Source organism: Carettochelys insculpta, chromosome 8 (genome assembly GCF_033958435.1).
Source record: "Carettochelys insculpta isolate YL-2023 chromosome 8, ASM3395843v1, whole genome shotgun sequence".
NCBI lineage: Eukaryota > Metazoa > Chordata > Testudines > Carettochelyidae > Carettochelys > Carettochelys insculpta.
Window position 1 is genome coordinate 14,079,742 of NC_134144.1, and position 20,044 is coordinate 14,099,785.

At 43.6% G+C, this 20,044-nt stretch overlaps 2 protein-coding genes across 8 annotated transcripts in view; both read right to left on the reverse strand.

Annotated features, from left to right (window-relative positions):
- Positions 1-3,069, reverse strand: part of LOC142017197 (aldehyde oxidase 2-like) — an 84,041-nt gene extending 80,972 nt beyond the window's left edge. For both annotated transcript variants that reach the window (XM_075001917.1, XM_075001916.1), the window contains exon 1: positions 3,017-3,069. The gene's annotated coding sequence lies outside the window, so the exon portion shown is untranslated. The remainder of the gene's footprint in view (positions 1-3,016) is intronic.
- Positions 3,070-7,670: 4,601 nt separating this feature from the next.
- The window catches only part of LOC142017160 (aldehyde oxidase 1-like), a 72,635-nt gene continuing 60,261 nt past the window's right edge, over positions 7,671-20,044 (reverse strand). For 2 of the 6 annotated variants that reach the window (XM_075001845.1, XM_075001840.1), the window contains 7 exons: positions 17,077-17,129; positions 16,033-16,147; positions 14,851-14,916; positions 13,677-13,865; positions 10,343-10,510; positions 10,023-10,056; positions 7,671-9,058 (listed from right to left, as the gene is read on the reverse strand). In XM_075001845.1, the coding sequence (XP_074857946.1) occupies positions 9,039-9,058; positions 10,023-10,056; positions 10,343-10,510; positions 13,677-13,865; positions 14,851-14,916; positions 16,033-16,147; positions 17,077-17,129 (645 nt within the window). In that variant the 3' untranslated portion in view covers positions 7,671-9,038. Of the gene's footprint in view, positions 9,059-10,022; positions 10,057-10,342; positions 10,511-10,623; positions 10,811-13,676; positions 13,866-14,850; positions 14,917-16,032; positions 16,148-17,076; positions 17,130-20,044 lie in introns of those variants that run through there. The other 4 variants (XM_075001843.1, XM_075001842.1, XR_012646465.1 and 1 more) reach the window with 4 other exon arrangements.

The following is a 20,044-nucleotide window of genomic DNA, read 5'->3' on the forward strand; positions in this document are numbered from 1 at the left end:
ATGGTCCCCATGGACCCCCAGCTCCTGGCGGCTCTCTGATGGCAGGCAGAAGTGGCCAAGGAGCAGCTCCACTTTGACTGGAGGGGGAGTCTACCTGGTGCCGGGCGGCACAGCAGGAATTCATGGGCGTGTTCTGGGACATAGCTGGGTCGCTCCTGGAGGCTGTCCCCCTGCTCATGCCCTCCACTGCCCCCCCCGCCGCTCCACCTGATGACCCCCCCACTGTCCCACCTGCCTCACCCACTGTCCCACCTGTTTCACCTGCCCTGCCTGCCGTCCCACCTGCCAGCCCCCCAGGACTAGAGCCCTTTGGGGCTGAAGACCAGCCAGTGGAGGCATCCCAGCCGTACCTGCCAGTCCTCTCAGCCCTGAGCTAGCCCTGCCGGGGACCATGGACAAGGGGGAAGCAGCGACCCATACCTGCCAGGGGTCGCGCCCCTCTACCCCCCATCCCAGATTTATGGGCCAACAGCTGAGCCAACCGCTGGGCCCCCATTTGTATATAGTTGTCCCCCTTTGTATATTGGTTCCAGTTTTTGTTGTTCACATAAGACAGTTTACCAGTATTCAATAATCCACAGTTTTGTTTTTCACAGAACCCAAGACATGTGCTTGTTGGGGGGATGGTGTGTGGGCAGTGGGGGTAGCAGGGGCAGTGTGTGGGAGGTGGAGGCAGTGTGTAGGAGGCCCTCTGGGGAAGACCAGGGAGGTGCTCACGATCCCCCTGATCAAAATGGGCCCGCAGGGCCTCACGGACCCATACTTCCTCACAGTGGGCCTGGCGACTGGGTGCGGCAGCAAGCTGGGGGAAGCCCATGACGGTGTCAGCTGACTACCCCTGGACGAAGGCCTCCCCTTTGCTTTCAACAATGTTGTGGAGTGCGCAGCATGTGTCCACAAGCTGGGGGCTGCTCTGGAGGCCAACATCCATGCATGCAAGGAGGCACCGCCACCGGCCCTTCAGGCAGCCGAAGGTCCTCTCCACCACCTGGCGGGCATGGTTCAGTTGGGTGTTGTAGCGCTCCTGGCTAGCAGTGAGGTGGCCAGTGTATGGGTGCACGAGCCAGGGCTGGACAGGGTAGGCTGCATCTGCCATGAAGCAGAGGGGCATGGTGGGGTTCCCCAGAGGGATCTCCCTCTGGGGGGATGTAGGTCCCCACCTCCAGCCAGCAGTACAAGCCTGAGTTCCTAAAAACGTGGGTGTATTGTGTACAGCTGGACCAGCCCACGTAGACATCCTGGAAGCAGCCCTGGCTGTCCACCATGGCCTGCAGGACCACAGAGTGGTAGCCCCTCTGGTTGATGTATCTTCCCCCGCTGTGATCTGGGTGGGGATATGGGTCCTGCCTAGGGCCCCGAAGCAGTTCGGGAACCCCATGGCAGCAAATCCAGCAATGGCTGCATCCAGGTCCCCGACTCAGATGGCTCTCTGGAGCAGAATGGCATTGAGCGCACGGACCACCTGTGGGGAGGGGACACAAGCACCCATGAGGGTGTGCAGGGTACCCCAGGCACTCTCCTGCCCAGGCCCTCCCTCCCCAGCACCCCCTCCCCAGCCCCACACCTGGGCCCCTCTCCATGGCCCCCTGCCTCCCCAGTGGGTGCATGCCCAGGCCTCCTTACCTCCATGACGACAGCCCTGAACATGGCCTTTCCCACTCCAAACTGGTGTCCCACAGAGTGGTAGCTGTCTGGAGTGGCCAGCTTCCAGACAGCTATTGCAACCCTCTTCTCGATGGGGAGGGTGCGTCGCATCTGGGTGTCCTGGTGCCTCAGTGCAGGGGTGAGCCACTGGCAGAGCTCCAGGAAGGTCCGCTGGTGCATGCAGAAGTTCTGCAGCCACATGTCATCATCCCACTCCCCCATGACCAGCTGCTCCCACCACTTGGAGCTGGTGGGGTACCTCCAGAGGCAGCGGAGCACCTGGTGGGAGAGGAACAAGGGAGCCTGGTGGTCAGGGGCATCCCTGTCTGCCCACGGGGAGGGCACTCCTGCCAGTAGCTGCTGGGCGGCCTCCCATGCAGCACCTACCAGGGCACTTGCTCCCTGGGTGACTACCTGGAAGGCTTCCAGGTGCTGCTGCTGCTGGGGGTCCATGGCTGCTCTGCATTGGTCTGTGAGAGTGTGGCTAGCGCTCTGCAGACCTCGTGCTGTGCAGGCTGGGTGTGACTGGGAGGGACCCTTTAAAGGAGCGGCTTGCTGTTGCCCCAGAAGGTCTAGTCCAGCCTGTGACCCCATCTGTGAGCTTTCCTGACCCCTTATTTCGATGGGGAGCGCTTATGTGTGTGGACGCTCCACGTTTCCTTCCAGGGTGGCTCCTTTCAATGTTCCCCATCGCTACTTCGACGTTGAACATCAATGGCACCAGCCCCGGAGGATGTGTGGAGGATACATGTCAAAGTAGCTTATTTTGATGTTGCTACTTCAACGTAGTGTCCTAGTGTAGACATAGCCTTAGTGTCGTTTCACTCTCTGTCTTTCTACCGTTCACAATTTAAGGCTCTGATCTGTAAAGCCGTCAGCACATGCTTAATTTCATCCACACTGGAGCAGATAAAACAGTTGGCATAAATTCCAAAATATCCACTGACTTCAGAGGAAGATAAGCACATACGTAAGTCTTGGCAGTATCAAGGCCTAAATTAATCACATGAAATAGTAGCAGCTTCATGTTATTTTCCTTAACTATTATACAAATGATTAATAAATAATATTGTGAAAAGGTTTTTTACAGGCTTTTGGAGCTATAATGAAGATTTTTGACTGTGTTTACTAATTAATACATTAAGATCTATGGAAATGCTTGTACACACTAAAAAGAAACCTTCACCCTCATATAATTAGAACAAATACTGCACATGCAGAACATTGCTCTGTCAGAAACAAGATGGCTTTCCTGCTTTCCACATTGCTTTCTGGTAGGCTTGATTTCCAAAACCTCCCCTTCATCTGGGGTGAGGGGAACGGATTGTTAGTCTATTGTAGACATTCAAAGGCAACTCCACAAAAAGGATACGGCCCTTTCTCAGGTAAGACAAGAGCAATTCTTCAGGGTCTGCATTCTTCTCTATTATCTGCAGTAACAAGTGAAATAAGAAATTATATGTTACTGAGATGTGATACAATTTTCCCCATTGGGATTATCTGGCTTTTTAGAAATGCTTTCATTGGAATTTAATATAATGCATTTATGTTTTGACTTGTTCCTTTCATTTGATCATAATCTGAAAACATGGGAATGTACCTGAAAATAGCAAACCATCTTGTATTGACAGGTAAAGAAGCCATAAGATTACAATGTTCTGGGAACAGTGGAAAGTTCACAGTGAGAAGAGGGTTAGCAGTAACAGAGGCTTGTGAAAGGCATATGAACACTGAGCCTGTACCTGCAACTGATTCCACCAGTGTAAATCAGGAGTGGTTCCATTTTAGTCAAAAGAGTTTAAAGAAAATGTATGTGAGAACAGAATCGGGGTCCTTATTTTCAAAGTCATGGGCTCATGTGGGCGAAGGGAGTGAAGGACTCAGTTTGGGGCTCTTTGCATGGCCCAGAGAGGTACAAGCTTAGCCTCTTCTTCCTCAGAGACCTGCAGCAGAAAGATGGAGGAAATTCCCAATACAAGGAAAGGAAGAAAGGGAGTTGGGTTTTAAACCAACCTGTTTTAAGTGTAACAAAGTTCACTGTTGATTTTCAGGAGCCTCCCTTAGCAGAGGAACAGGTCTGTCTGAAGGATGTGGCCATTGCAATGGCATAGCCCAGCATGCTGGAAAGCAACTGCTACTGAGAACCAAGTCTGGAATGATGGATGGGTGGAAAGCAACATGGGACCTCACCAGAGAATGACTAGCTTGTCCTGGGGCATTTATGGGCACCATAATAAAACTTCAACTTTACTATGGTATGGAGCAGACTGTATGCCAGAAGGGAAGGGTTTATTTGACTTTCGGTGGAATAAGAAGGGGAAATAAAATTGGATACATAGGATATAGCTACACGGCGCACTAAGGTCAGGCTTAGATTCAGGCTGAAAAGTGAGAAAACAAATGTCCTTGGAAATGAACTATTAAGTTTCAGCTGAAACTCACTGTTGCGAATAGAGACAGATGAATCTATTTCCACTAACGCATTTTTTTTTAAATTATAGTAATACCAGGGCACCCTCTTGCTAGTGTTCTACTTTGTCCAAATGCAACATGCTCCTGATCTTGATGAACTGTGATTTTAGTAAATTGCTACATTAACTCTAACAGTTGAGTGAAACAACAGTTCATTGTTGCTATATAAAATATTTTCAGTACGTTAAGGCACCTCCCTCCAAAAATAAACAACCAAAAGTCTTACCTTCTTGCCATTCACAAAAAACACAAGTGCATCTGACTGTGTGGAGCAAGCCATTGTGTGGCATAAAAGCGCAGCTTGAAACTTAAAGAGGAAGATGTTAAACACCAGCAAGAAACTGATGGAAACAAGTGCAATTTCAACATCCAACTCAACTTTGTTCTGTGCCCCACAGACATAAGTACTTTAAACTTGATAGGTGAGGAGGAGCCAAGGAGGAGTGTATTCCATCTCAGCTCTGTAGGCTCATATGAACCAATAGGGTCCTTTCCCCTGCCTTACCTGTATTATACCAATGTGATCTAGGGAGAATGTGGAGACCTGTGCTCGCAGAAACAATGCAGATACTTATCTTCCCTGGGTGAACCATACTGTAAGGCTAAGAGTCACAAGGCATTACTCTTCCTAGAAAGTCCCAGGAATTCTGAAAAAATAAAAAAAGCACTTAACTAAGCATCTATGCCACAGATGGGTGACCTGAGCTTGTGAGTGGGCTGCAGGAATGGCCCTCCTTCATCTCAGTGGACCACAAGACTGTAGCAACCAAGATGAACTCCCTGGCCAGGGTAGTTTTGTAAATTACACTTGCATGCCTAGAATTTGCAAGCTTTACTAACGGAACTGCAGCAGTGCTTTGATTGGATGCAGTGGCAGAGCATGGCTCTCACAGTCTGTGTGGTGTGCAAACAGTGCACACCTCACTGCACATGCTTTTGCTTTATGTGTAAGTCACCTTAGTAATACCAGCAGGAAAAATGACATGGACAGTGGAATCCTGCCTATAGGCAAGGATAAACAGAAGGTCTTGCAGGCCACACAAACCCCCATTGGGCTTTGGCCCTCATGGTGCAGGCTGCCCACCACTGATCTATGTGGTCCAGAACAGGGAGTTCTCAACATTTTTCTGTTTGAGGCCCCCTCCTCAACAAGATATAGAAACTCCAAGGCTCCCTGAAGTGTGTGTAGAGGGGAGGAGACATGTTCCTGACTTCAGCCACTGGGTATTGTGGAGGAAGGTTTGGGGCTTTAGCCTTTCAGGGGTTGGGTCTTTAATCCTCCGGAGCTGGGGACTCAGGAGTGGGGTGCTAACGGCACTGGGTTTCAGCTCCATGTGGGGTACTGAAGTCAAGTGTCTTTAGGAGCAGGACCATGCAGCCCCTGAAACTGTCTTATGGTACCCTGAGGGGACACTGACTCCTGGTGGAGAACTTCTGTTCTAGAATCAGATACTAGGGCAAACATTCATCTCACGTAGCTGGATCCTGATTTACTCTGATGTATCCCATCCCATACTCTGACCCACCCAAGATATAATACTACACTATGCAGAGCAGATGTTTGGATTCTGCCTTGTTGAAATGCAGCTGCTGATTAATTAAAAAAAATTATCCCAGGGAAACTTAACTTTTGATTTGTTAAAACACAGAATGCTGCAGTTTTGTATGTCACATTGATTAAAATGCAACATCACTGCATCCATCTTAATTTATCTTTTTAATATACCACCCCAGGCTTGCAAGGTGCTAAGCATGCCCAAATCTCCCTTCACTTTTCCTGTATTTGTCAAGAAAAATATTTTGAGGCATCCACTCATATTCATATACACATTTTGGCTTCGAGGCCCCCCAAGTGGTATCTGTAATAGTGTGTACATGGAGACAGAGGTTGGGGGTGTTCTGTGCTTACAGGAGAAAGTGCCAAGTCTCAACTTCTTCAGTGGATCAGGCCCCTATCTCGTCTGGAGTTAATGGCTATTGGTTGATTAGTGTTGGTCATGGTCTTTAAAATTCTGGGCAGCCTCTGGTTGGGAGATTCTCTCTCATGGAAGATAAAATTAGATGGTTGATTGCCATTTTGGTCCTGGGGATAAGTATTTCATAGGGTCAACAGGGCTGACCCAGCTGAAGGCTCCCACCTCTGGAAATCACTCCCCTTTGTGATCAGTTGATCCCAACTCTAGCTAACTTCAGTGCATGCTGCGAAGTGCGTGCTTTTGAATTGATTTTTATTTCTGTTATTCCCTGACACAAGATGGTGAGCCACAGACAGTGGTAGCAATCCCCACTTTGGACAGTGATGCATAATGCATGGCTATTTAACTTGGGAAATAAGCACCCAACTCCTATAGTAACAGAGAGATAGCCATGCTAGTCTATATACCATGAAAACAAAAAAGCGGTCTAGTAGCCCTTTAAAGACTAGCAAAATAATATACTAGGTGATCAGCTCTCGTGGGACAGACCCACTTCTTCAGATCATATGGATATGATCTGAAGAAGTGGATCTAACTCCTATGGCTAGAGAAGTTATACAAAATCTGCTGATTGACAGCCCTGGAATCTGAAGCCTAAAGTACATACAGGGGAGTGTAGACTGAGACCACTAAGAAGGGCATCACTTAGGAACCAACCTAGCTCCCACTGGAAGTCCTTCCATTCAGCAGGAGCTGGCAATTGTTTTTGTGTGATAGGAATGCACACCTGTCTGCACAGACCCCACACCTGCCAGATTACCCTGGGCCAAGATATGGGTAGAGTTACTGCAATTGGCAGGATGCTTGCTTGCCTTTTAACAGTCTTAAAACAAACCAGAAAAAAAAGTTTTGAGTTTCCTTCTCCATACCAGTTCTGCAGAAGTTTTATCTCCTGACATCCTGTACGACCAATGTATCACCTGTCAGTGTGATTAATCTTCATTTCTTTGGCTCTCAGTAGTTTTCAATAACAGTCTGACCTGTTGACAATATCAAGGGGCCCGAGAGGTTTCAGTCAGAAGAAAAACCCATCATAGCAGCATGCGCAAACTTTACGTTAACTGTGAGATAACGAAAACTGTACTTCTCTATTGAAGAAAGTTAAAACGTTTATTAAAAATGTTTAGTAAGTACTGAAAATCAGATGAGGCGACCCAGCCCTGGAGGAAGAATAATTCAATTTTAACTCATGATTCAGCCCAGGGAGGCAAACAGCACACACCTGCATTCAAGGGGACCTTTGTAGTAGTGTCACCAGTGGGCTCACTCAATGGTTCAGCTGGAAGAAAGCGGGTGGGGTGCGGATTTAAACTTTGCCTGGGCTCTCTGCAGGAACTCTGCTGATTGAGGTTGCTCAGGAGATGAGCTTTTCAATGCTTAGCATGGCGCCGTATCTCCTCTTGGCTCCAGTTGCTTCCTGGTATTAGCCAGCTGGCTTCAGGCTCCTGCTGCAGTGGGTGGCAGCTTCTGCCATAAATTTCCTTCTGCTGATGGGGCCCACAGGTTGCTTTTAGACTGCACAGAATGAGCCAAGACCAGAATCTTTCACACCAGAAAGAAGACAGCATTGCATTTATGATTCATTTGTTTTATTGAATTTCACGTGATATATTAGCCAAATGAATAACCACAAAGAGCAGGAGAAGCAGCACAGTGTTCCTCTCATACAGAATAAAGAGACTATGCATAACAATCATATTCTAATTGCAAGTGCAAAAATTGTTCAAGTACAAACCTGACTCCATCTTTGGCAAGATATCTGACAAAATGATGAGGAAATACTTTGGGTGGCAACTGGAGAGGGAATGATGGTGCAATAATCTGCACGGGTGCGGGGGAAAATAAAGCCATGATTACATAAACAGGTCTCCCAGGGAAACAGTAGCAAGTCATCCTTAAACTTCATGTGGCAAATTATTCTCTTTTAAATCACCACAATGGCTTCAGTTATACCAATGCAACTTCAGTGGACTTGCATCTGTTTCACAAAAGAGAAATTAGATCCCTCATCACCCATTAGTTACTTTTAATATCTATGTGTTAATGCCAGCGGGATGTAGGTTCAGCTTTTGTGTGTGAAATCAAACATTGCTGCTTCAAGTTGGTGATCAAAAGGCAATTACTGTGATCACTTTAGCACTGATTCTGCCATGGGACACACGTGGACATAAAGGTCCACGGATGGATGTCTTACTTCAGGAATGAAGCCTAAATTAACACTTTTGTGAAATGTGTAGGAAATCAAATACTGTACTGGATTGTTAAGTGCGTAACAACATTTATAGAACCATAACACCATAAGGGCCAGGTTTCTAAGCTTTTATAGTTGCCTAAAAATCACATACACACCTAGTGCAATTTTCAGACTCTGAGTAAGTGAGGTGCTCAACTCCTTTGATTTGTAATGGGATTTCTGCATCTAACCTGCATAGGCACTTTTGCAAAGCTTAAATGCCTTTATAACATTGGCCATAAACACAATATTGGGATTCAAACAGAAACCACAGGACACCAAGCCACCACTTGTTTCTGATCCACTCTCAACCCTAACAGCCCAACACTTAGTACACTCCTAGCTCAACACAGGAATATCTGAATTCTATTGTTCCAAATAATTCCAAGGGAAAAAAATCTGGATTTTGCACTATTGTTAAAGTGATTGCTAATTTGTTCTAGTGGTAATCTCAGATGATCACAGAGAATGTGTAGTGGCTGGATCTTACTGCATGACCCTCTTTCAGTTTATTTAGATGTGTTTAAAGAGTACAATGTCTTAGTGTGGTTCAAGATATGTAGAAAAATCAGACAGGAGAAAAGGGCCTGGGCTGAAGATGTAACGCTCATTATGGAGTAGTGGAAAGGCTGATTTTGAATTCAAATAAAATCCGGGCTTTGTGCATGGGTCTGTTTGCCGTTCATATGGAGATGGCCCAAGGAACGAAGGACTCAGGTTCGTCTTTGGCACTCTAGGAAAATGAACAAGAGTGATATGGTATTCAGTTAGAAAGAACTCACCACAGCTATTCATAAAACTACGCTGCATATTTCACAGTGCTTCTCACAGCTGGCCCCTAGTTGATCTACATCTACAGCTTCTGTTAATTATGCACCAAACACTTCTACAAGTTCTCCTGGGGAGAACATTCTCCAGAAGACAGGCAAATCCCTAGACGCTGTGCTGATAAGGGAGGTTGGTAGGTCCCAAAGCAGTATGCAAGAACACTCTAAGTCATTTGACCCTTGCCTCTGGCAAAGTTCCTCAAATGTCCACTACAGTTAATAGACTAATTGCTTTGGGGGTTGATCTGTCCTGCAATTCCGGTGCTGAGCATTGGTTACGGCAATAGTAAGCAAGAACTCTGAGGAGAATCTCAGTCTCCAGTCTTCCATATAGGACAATCTGGCCTATTAGTATTTCAACAGTAGCACAGGTGTGAATGACATTTCAGAATAATATAGATTAACCATTCTGTATCAATAAACTTATGATTTAAAATAGACAAAAGACAATGGTGAGGCACAGAGTGGGTATAATGACAGCAGACAATGGGGGAACCAGAGGAAGGGCAGTTGCAATGACAAGGGGATCGTGTGATTTGTTTCTCCCTTGGATCTTTTTGTTAGCTGTGAGTGTATTGATTTTTTTCAAAGTATATTGCACATGGTGGGGCAGGAGGGTATGAGCAGATAGTGCCACAGCCTAAATAAGTGGTGAAAACCATCTGTAAGGGGTGACCATTTGATGAGAGTGAGGTCACTTGGGGATGAAGACAGCACTCACTGGAGTGAATCAGTAGCAGTCTTTCCATTAACCCCCAACAAGCACTGAAGTAGGTTTTTGGTGCAGAGAAAAAGGGAGGCTGTTCCAGGCATGCAGGGCCTCATAAAAACCAGACAGATGTGTGAATGAGAGGAGACAAAATCAAGTACCATTGGCAGAGGAGTAGGCAGAGAAGAGAGCACACTGTAGGCGGGAGGGTGTGGTCAGGTGGAACCGAGAAAAGATATAAAATTTGAGTTATTAAAAGGCAAACCCTGAATGCCATAGACTGCAGCAGCTGGCATGGGCTGGGCCTGTCAACAGACCTTTTGATTCAAGGATCATCCAAACCTCTGAACCCAGCAGTTGTGCTGCATGCACACCATATCCCAGTGTGAACATCATTTAACAAACAGAAATATGGGCCTTCAATGCCAAAAGGAACATCTGCAGCTACAAAGGGCATGTTCCACAAGAAAATCCTCATTACCATCTCTGTAAACTGATCGGCACAGGCCATTCGAATCCGCTCAGGAGTCAAGGGGCTGTTCAGGGTGAAGATCCCACTTAATCCTCTTTCCTTCCGCACAGTGGCCACGGCATCCCATATAGCAAAGAACACAGAACATCCCAGGAACAGCCCTGCCTCGCCTAACCCCTGACAGAGAACAAAGGGGACATATACATTTATGAACTAATTAAAAAATGAAGTGTTTTATTATTATCTGAATTGGGTGACAACATTTTACACATTAGTGATCTACACAGCACCTGATCCTCTACCATAGGAGTCAATGGAAGCTTTCCTCTGGTTCAAGGGAAGCAGGATCAGGGCATATAGCAGCGGTTTCCAACCTTTTCCAGATGGGGACTCATTTTGACAATTCAGGAAGACTTGTTGACCCAAGGTGATTCACAAATGGGTGGAGAGCAGTGCCATAACTAGCTAATTTTGCACCTGAGACAAGAATATAAAATTGTGCCCCATAAAAAAGGGAAAACACATCAATAAAGTAATAACAATGTTTGTTTATTGTAGTTTATTATTTTATTATTGTACTTAATCTGAGTGGTGGCAGGGGGAAGACTCATCCTCAAACCACTCCCTGCCCCCAGTTCAAACCCCGCACTCTTGGGGCTGTGGGGGAGTCACAAACAAAAAAATGGAAACTGAGACATCGGCTACATAGAATAGGGGGGCAAAATGGGGGAAGACAGTGTGGGGGGGACTGCCAGAGACTATTAAGTGGCTTGCCTGCAATCACCATGAATATCAAAGACACTGAAGCAGTCTTTGTTATGCGCAAGGCAGGGGGTCCAACTTTTCTTTCACTGGGGCCACACAGCAATTTTTTTAAATGCTCCAGGGGCTGAACACAAAATAGCCCCAAGCCATCGCCACCACTCCCAACCCCCACAGCAGCCCCAAACCACCCCCAGCCCTAAATGGTCCTCACCTTAGACACTTTCCCGCCTCAGCAGCCTCTTTATGGGGGCTGCTAGGCTGGAGACCCCTCCAGCCCTCCTGCTCCCAGCAGGTAACAGTCATTAAAACCAATTAATTCAAGTGTTAAGCTTTCAGCACCTAGGCATAAGGTAACTGCTAACAAAATAATTTATTAATAACTGCTAACAAAATAAACTATTAAGACTAAATATTGAATCTGTTCTGGTATGGCTATGGTCTGAAGAAGTGGGTCTGTCCCGCAAAGGCTCACCTAATAAATTATTCTGTTAGTCTTTAAAGTGCTATTTGACTGCTTTTTTATTTTGATAGTATATAGACTAGCACGGCTCCCTCTCTGATACTATAAGATAATTGCTATCTCTAGTGATAGAGATAGCTGCCAGCTTCAGCGTCAATCTCTATTGATGGATAGTTGCCAAAGACAGGAGCATTAACAAACTGCAAACAGCTTCTTTAAGAGCCACATGCAGCTTGGAGCTGCCCAGCTGGTGACCCTTAACAAATCTAATCATGACCCATGTTTGGGTCGTGACCCATAGGTTGGGAATCCCTGGCATATAAAGTATGTCTGCAGTGCGCTGTAAACACAGGCTGAGACTCAGCTCCCCTAGTCATCTGCACAGATATTCGTATTATTTGGGTCACTGAGTGTTCAGGATGCTGGTCTTGGAACTCTGCTCCCACTGAGACTTGGGGCCAACCTCTGTTATTTTGCAGTGGGAAACTGCTGAAGCTGCAGGTCTGAGTCAGAAGGTCTGCATAGTGCTGTATGGACATGTTGGCCTAGCATGTGCAGCAGCTGTAAACTCAGGTTTACAATGCAGCATGGATGCTCAAGTGTGAGACTGAGAAAACCCAAGGCAACATTCCAAGGAGTGGGGTTTACAATGCAGTGTAGACATAGCTATAGGCTTTCAGCTGCTGGCTAACTACAGAGATCTGTAAGGGTTGGTTTCAAATGCCAGCTATAGATTTTATGGCCCTTTTGACTTCTCACCCATGCAGGATTTCACAGCAACCAGAAAATCAATTTGCCAAAAAAAATGGTGGCAGATAAAACTGAAATGAACCATCTCCAGGGATTTATTTATCAAACTACAGTTGAGCTTAAGCCAAAACCTGCATGGGAACAGCAATGCATGTGCTACTCAAGTTTCACGGTTGGCTGTATTTCTATCACAGGGGAAATTCACTCCAGATCTAGATGCTTCTAAATGCTGGGAGTTTGGGCAACTTAATCCAGGCTGAGATCTGGATTTCTCAGCTAGTTCCTAAAACTCAGGCTGCAAAACACCCCTGGAACACTGGTCTGTTCAAGATCTGGATCTACACTTTCCAGCTTTAGTTTACCTTTATAAGAAACTGACAACAAGATTTCAGATTGAACGACGCTTACTTTTCAGTCAGGATATCACAAGCTCTACTTTCAAGCATATTTTACTCACTAATGATGATTTTAAAATTAACTATAGAAGCAGTGTCCATAAACTGGGATAAAGAGCTTTTGTACTTTCACCTTGAAGACTGATGCTAAAAGCCTCTACTTAGATCAACTCTATCCTGGATAATTACTTCGTTTTTGACCTGGAATTTTCTTTTAAATGAGCATCACTTTGAAAATATTTCATCAGAACTATTTGAAAATAGTTTTTTAGAAGAAACCATTGTTCTAATATATCTTTCTGTTTTAATTTAATTATTTTTTATTCTGAAGCTTTTATTTAATGACTACTAAATATCCCTAATGACCTTAGCAATTGAAAAGATGAAGTCAATGCACTTTAACTGGGTACTGTCTCCTACATCTTGCTTAATGCTATTGCTTATGTGTATATACAATGAGCTAAGTCCCTGGTTGGTGTAAACTGATACACTAATTTACACCAGATGAGGATCTGTCCCATGACATACATTTACTGCAAGCAAAAATGTAGCTAAGGGGCCCACATTAACTGTAACTGAATTAATAAGTAACATCATGTCCCATTTTACTCATGTTCTCTCATATGTTTCAGACTACAGTATTACTACTCTTGAAAGGTACAAGTTTTAAATTGAGCTTGAATGTGTGAGGATATTTATGCTACTTGTCTCTTTTCTACTTATTACACTCTGAGATTATCACTAGGCAAGCACAGTGCAAGAGTAGAACTCTCCCAGACTACAGCCTCCACTGTATTTGTCAATAATACAATGTTGTGGTGATCTGTTTAAATTAACAAACAGGAGCCTGGGTCTCCTCTCACTTACAGGGGTTTTTATACCAGCGTACTTTCTTTTGACTTCACTGAAATAACTCCTAATTTACAGTAGCATAGGTGACAGAAGAATCAAGCTCCAGGGTTCACTTGCTTACCTTGGATGAGTAGATTGCATAAGGATTTTGTGAGGATGACAGCAAGGAAACGCTGAACTGTTCTGGGATGTCACAGACTGCAGGGATTTTATACTGATCTGGGCCCCGAGTGTACAAGACGCCGTCTGGGGAGTATTTTAACTCCTCCATTGTATATAGTCCAATGCCCTGAACAAAGGCTCCTTCAATCTAAGAGTGAGAAGTTATAAGAATTTTATATTTTCTTATGCTGTAAAAGGTATATAACATTGACAATGATTAATCTCTCTCTGGAGAGCATTCTCCATCCTATTAAACTGTTGGATTTTAGGACTTTTCTTTGGTACTCCTGGAAAGCACAAAATTCTCTCCTCTCTCCATTGTCTAAACCCATTCAACATCTACACTATGAAATAGGGCTGTGATTCTTGGCTCTTGTGAGAGCTAGTGTGTATATAAATAGCTGCATAGCATTGGTAGCAGCAGGGGCAACACTGAGGCTACGTCTACACCATGAGATAATATTGATTTTAAGTCAATTAGCCCAATTTTTCCAAGTGCCTGTCCTCACTGTAAATTCCATTAGCTCGATTTATGGAGCACTAAAATCAACATAATATTGAAATCTTAATATTGTAGTAACCTGACGGGTGCATACACCCACAGGAATCAGGCAGGTTTCTACTTGTCACAGCTAGGCAGTGCTGCAGCTGCTGACTGAGCTACCAGAGCTATATTGTTATATATACTTGCAGGATCATTGTGCTCACAGTGCATATGCTGATCCAAATAGAATGAAGACATGCCAATCAAGGGGCTGAAGCAATGGGTCAGGGAGTGCGGTGGGGAGAAGCATTCACAAGCTGCGAGGAAGGAGCCCTGGTCTTAACAGAGAAGAGTGTGGAGACTCGGGTTTGGCCCAAGCATATGAAACCACACAGGAGATGAGCACAATGGTGAAGGTGGGCAGGACCGCAAGGTGACATCAGGGATATTGGATAACATACTGGCCCCACTGAAGTCAAAGAGACTTTTGCTCTTAACACCACTGGGAGCAGGATTTCACCCAGGATATTATCTACAATGTGGGCTAAAAGGACATTAATGGCAAATGAATGAATGGACGCCCTTCAGTACAAACACAACAACAACTAGCACAACATGTATAGAAAAGTAAGAAATTCTTGACACACACCTGTCCTATATCCAAAGCTGGATTTATGCTGCATCCAATATCCATAACAATGTCTGTTCGGATGTTCTACCAATAAAATACAAATGTACATTTTGGTGACAGATATACAGATGGCTGGATGAGGGGGTGGTAAGGATCTGTGGCTGATTCCAGTGGGACAAGACATTTCTGTATACTCTTTTTCAGAACCTAAACAATTGACCTATTATCACACAGACCTTCCACAGGCAAAGCCACCCATTAATCTCACTGAGAGTTTAGCCAGTAGGAGGCCTGCAGGCTTTAGTGCTTTGTACATAGAGCTCCCAGTGGGACTTCTGACAGAAGTACACACTATGACCAGTGGGACGTTGTTGAAATGGGCCCTTAAATGTCAGGAAACGAGGCCAAGTGGGATGACTCGCTTGTCAGGAGATTGGAAATGAAATACAGAGCTACAGTACAATTTAGTAGACTACAGACACCAAGAAAAAAAGGCAAATACTGTCTGAATCTCTGTCTGCCATGGTAGCAAACCTGAACACCATATTGACTGTGTCTACACTAGAGAGTTTTGTTGATAAACTCACGGTGTGTCCACATTACAAATGCATTCTGTCAACAGTATATCTGGAGGATGTGGCATTTTTGTCAGCAGTGGTCTGCTGTTCCTCCAGGAGGCAGAACACCTCTGTTGGCAGAATCTGTTGACAGAAAGCAAGAGTGTATGCTCTGGGGGTCCCTCTGTCAACGGAGAGGGCTTCCAGGTCACTGGGCAGCCCTGTCTGCTGTGCTTCCAGATGGCCTTTCTGCTGAGAGAGCAGCCAGATAGTCTGCCCACTCTTTGTCAACAGAGTGAATCTCTTTTTTGATCTGCTTTGCTGTCTGGATGCAATCTGTTGACAGAAGTTTTGTTGGAAGATACCTTTCAACAGTAACTTCTGTTGACAGATCACTGCAGTGTAAACATGGACATTATGTTTTCACAAACCTAGAAGAAATAAGATTCTGTTTTTAGTTATGCACATTTGTTATTCTGCTCTGAGTGTAACTGATTACATTACTTGGTATATTTACATGAGTATAAAGCCAGATGATTTACCAAAGTATAAATCATGCAATTATTAGGACATCAGGCAATTGGGAAATTCTGTGGAAACCTGCCTGCACTATTTATGAGCTTTAGTGACATTTGCTGGTTACCTTGTGGTCTCCTGTAAGACAGTCAATTTCAACTTCTGAACAAGCAGCTCCAAAAACAAAATATGTAAATGGATGTCCTTCCCCTTTCTCCCAATCCATATCAGCAGTATAGCCTCTGAGGAAAACAAGAAAGTCCATGGGAAGCATAGCTTTTTAGTCCATTCAATTAATATTTGTGTTACAACAACTAAATTTCTGAGCAAATAGGAGTACAAAACTATGTGAAATTAAGCCTAAAATTCTGGAACATATCCTCTGCTGGTTTAGCTCCATTAAAGCTAATTACATTCTGGCAACCAATAAGATAAACTGCTCCAACCTAGAAATTCTGATAAGCAACTAAATCCCAGTAGATTTCTGGAAGAGGCTGCATGGAAATTATGTATAGAAGAAAATTTGAAGTAACAATTATGTAGCCGATGACAAATGAGCAGAGAGAAATAAAATGGTCAGAGCATATGAAAGATTAATTAACAAGGAGAGATATAAAGAGCTAATTGCTGATCTTAACTAACCGATAACTAAGAAGAGCAAGATGACACTCTTCAGAACAGAAGTGTTGCTTGTAACAAAGAAGAAAAATAATTCAGGGGTGTCTAAGCAGGCAAGAACTAGGTGAAACGGAATGAACTTAAATAAAGAGATCAGTTAAACATCAGGGAAACCTCTTGACCATGAGACCTATGACTTTGGGATGTTTTGCAATGTAAGTTGTATAAGCCTTCTTTTTTGTTTTTTGTATAATTGTCAGCACGCCAAACAAACATAAAACAATAGAAAAGATCTCACAGGGAGTAATACTGAATTACTACAGAGATGCACACAATACATATATCTAACTTCTTATAGGCACTGCAGCCCAAATAGTAGCATTATTTAAGAGCAGATTCGTTGCTTATATAAGAATATGAGATAAATCAATCAAATAAAAATGCCTGTCAAGGTCAGTCTATCTAGTTTCACTTTCTAAGAATTTACATTTGCATCATATTGCTGAGGTGTGCCTAAATAACCTTCACTTTCAAAGAATTAAAAATATGTTACCTGAAGTATCCAGTCGCTGAAAGATTAATGCTCTGTTCAAAAGCTTCTTTAACCTGTAACATATAATAACATTTTTGGTAAACGTATGTAATATTGTGGGGTTCTGGTGTACCACTGAGAGAGTCAAATCAGGTCAAATTTCTTAGAGATAGAACCACTTTAAGCACAAGACTTGGGGTCCTTCACTATAAGGTACACCAAAGCAGTCACACAAAGCACTTCTGTTCAGCACACTAGCTAACAAGAAAGTCACGCAAAATATCCCGTCACTCCAGTTTTCCTGTGGCACAGCCAGTACCCCTCCATACATGGATGAGAGGTTATGAAAATGAGTCTCACCAAATTAGAACAAATTCTTCCAATCCCAAAAGACCAGCCACACTCCCAGTTCAATTTATACCTAAGTTCTTACCCAAAAGATTACTCTGTGACAATACTTTAGAATTTAAAATCTAAAGGTTTATTCATAAAAAAGAAAGAAAAAATAGCTTGAAAGTAAAATTATTAAATCAATCTAATTATATACACAAACACAGAGTTCTTGGTGCAAGACTGTAGCAGAGGTGAAATAATCTGCTGTTTTATAAATCGCTGGAATATGTCTTTTGTTCTGAGAGATCATTAGTCCTTTCAGGCTCAATACATAGCAAAGGTGCTCTTGAAGTGATGAGCTGGAATGAAGACCAAGGCAGAAAACCCCAGAGGGCCCTCTTTCTACCCTTGCTCACGTGGAAAGAATTCCATTGCTCTCCACATGTGAAAATATGCCTAAAATGGAGTTTGTCACCCGAGGAAGTCACATGTCCATGCCTGACTCACAGTCCTTTTTAGGCCTCAGCCACAGCTTACATGCTAGTCTGAATGTTCACAGCAACAGCAAAGTTTCTGTGATGTAGACTGGCACCAGTTATGGCCCACTGTCAGTCACATACTGCTATTGACTTGACTAGCAACCCTTTCACAGTAGGTTGGCCAAACCACCTGTTGAGGTCTCCCACAAGCAAAAAATTGAAACAGAAGTATACAAATACAAAAATCATTCATGCATATGAGCCGTGTAAATAGAATCAGCATGTCATCAGCTTTCAACAGACAACTCACTTAGCCTGCTTTGTACAAGGCTTGATGTAAAGATATAACAGTGGCTGCAACAATGTTTTGTATATTCACATCAGAATCCATAATGTCACAGTGTCACCTGGGAAGGTGTTAAACACATGCCTATTTTTCTATCAAAACAGACTAGCACAGCTTTCTCTCTGTGCCTATTCATCTAAAAAATCCAACTGTAAGAAAATGCTGAAGAACTAAAGAGAGCTATGGGTTATGTTTCATGATAATTTTCTGTCACCATCTCCATTTTTGCACTGGAAGACCAGGCAAATGCTGAATAAATTCTCTGAAAACTAGAAACCATGAGGCTAGTTCTAAATTAAGCCTCTGAAGCCAACCATGCATGTAATGCAGCACCTATAAAATCCTGCTCACATGTCCAGAAACACTCCCCTCTTGTGGAGCTCACAGAAGTTCAGTCAATGTTAAGGGGAATCAGACTTGTGTAACTCCCAGATACTTGATGCAAGTTTGAACTTTAACATGTATGTCGGTCCACTACAGAAAGTGATTATGCAAAAATGGCACCTTGCCCAACAGAGCTGCACCTCATTTTCTGTTCAGTCATAATTGCTCATATTATTGACTAAAATTATCTTCTGATATAGCAAACCAAAGCAGCAGAAACATAGCACTTTAAAGACTAACAAAATGATTTATTTGGTGATTATCATTATCATAAATAATTGTGCTAGTCTTTAAAGTGCTACGTTTCTGCTGCTTTGGTTTGTTGGAGTACAGACTAACACGGCTACCTCTCTGCTACTATTCTGACAGAGCAGTTAGGCCTGGATACAATGGCCCATCCCTAGTCAGCAAAGCACATATGTTTAACTTTAGCATGTGGTTGAATCTTATTGATTTAAATGGGGTTTAAATCTGTGTTTAAATTTAAGCATGTGCTTATATGATTTTCTGAATAGAGATGGACTTACGCATGTTTAAATGCTCTGCAGAACTGGGATTTCAATGCTACAGAGCCAGCTCAGATTTTGGAAAACTGTACTGGATTTGATTTGCTTCACACAGAAGCATCAGACTTGTTCTCACAGATCTGCTTGCAGAATCTTTACTGTTGGCAACATGGCTGCCAGAAAGGACCCAGCTGGACTTTCACATTATCAGTTGAGTTTGCAGCGCTGATATAGTGAGAAAAGTGTCTGTTTGTAAACCTAGCAGATCTGGTTAACAAGAAAAGGTGGGAAAATGCAAAGTCACTAAAGGTTTAGAAAAACCTTTTTCAGAAAATGGAATTGCTCTTTAAAGTGCTGGTATGTGATTCCAGCAGCATGGGGGCACACCTCTAAGGATTCCTATATCCTCTCAGGGGTTCCCATATCACATTTGCTTAATTTACATGTCAAATATGTTTTTGAAACTAATAGTTTATCTTTACAAGAGGCAAAGTAGTTTCTTCTTTGCATGGGTCAGCACTTTTTTACATCAGTCATTCCTGATAAACTAAAGCAGATTATCTAAATTAACTTGGCACTCACTTGAACACCATTATCCAGGGAAAATTGGATTAATTCTCACATATGTAGGTGTCAGCTATGCTTAGAGCACTGCTGCAGGTGTTGCACTGTAATTCTCTATTAATAAGAATAGTTGGCAAACTTCCAAACATTTTGCAAAGTAATCATAGTAATCCTTTAAAAGGGAACATCTCTGTGATGAGCTTCTAAGTACTTGAAGGGCAGGGATTGTCATTTTTGTGAGACTATACAGAATCATGCAGCACTGTACAAATAAAATAATTAATAGTATTTTTTTATTTATGCCACATTTACAGCTCTGCACTTGTGCACTGAGGGACTGATTCTCAATTGTTGGGGTTTTAATAGGGCCGTGGTTG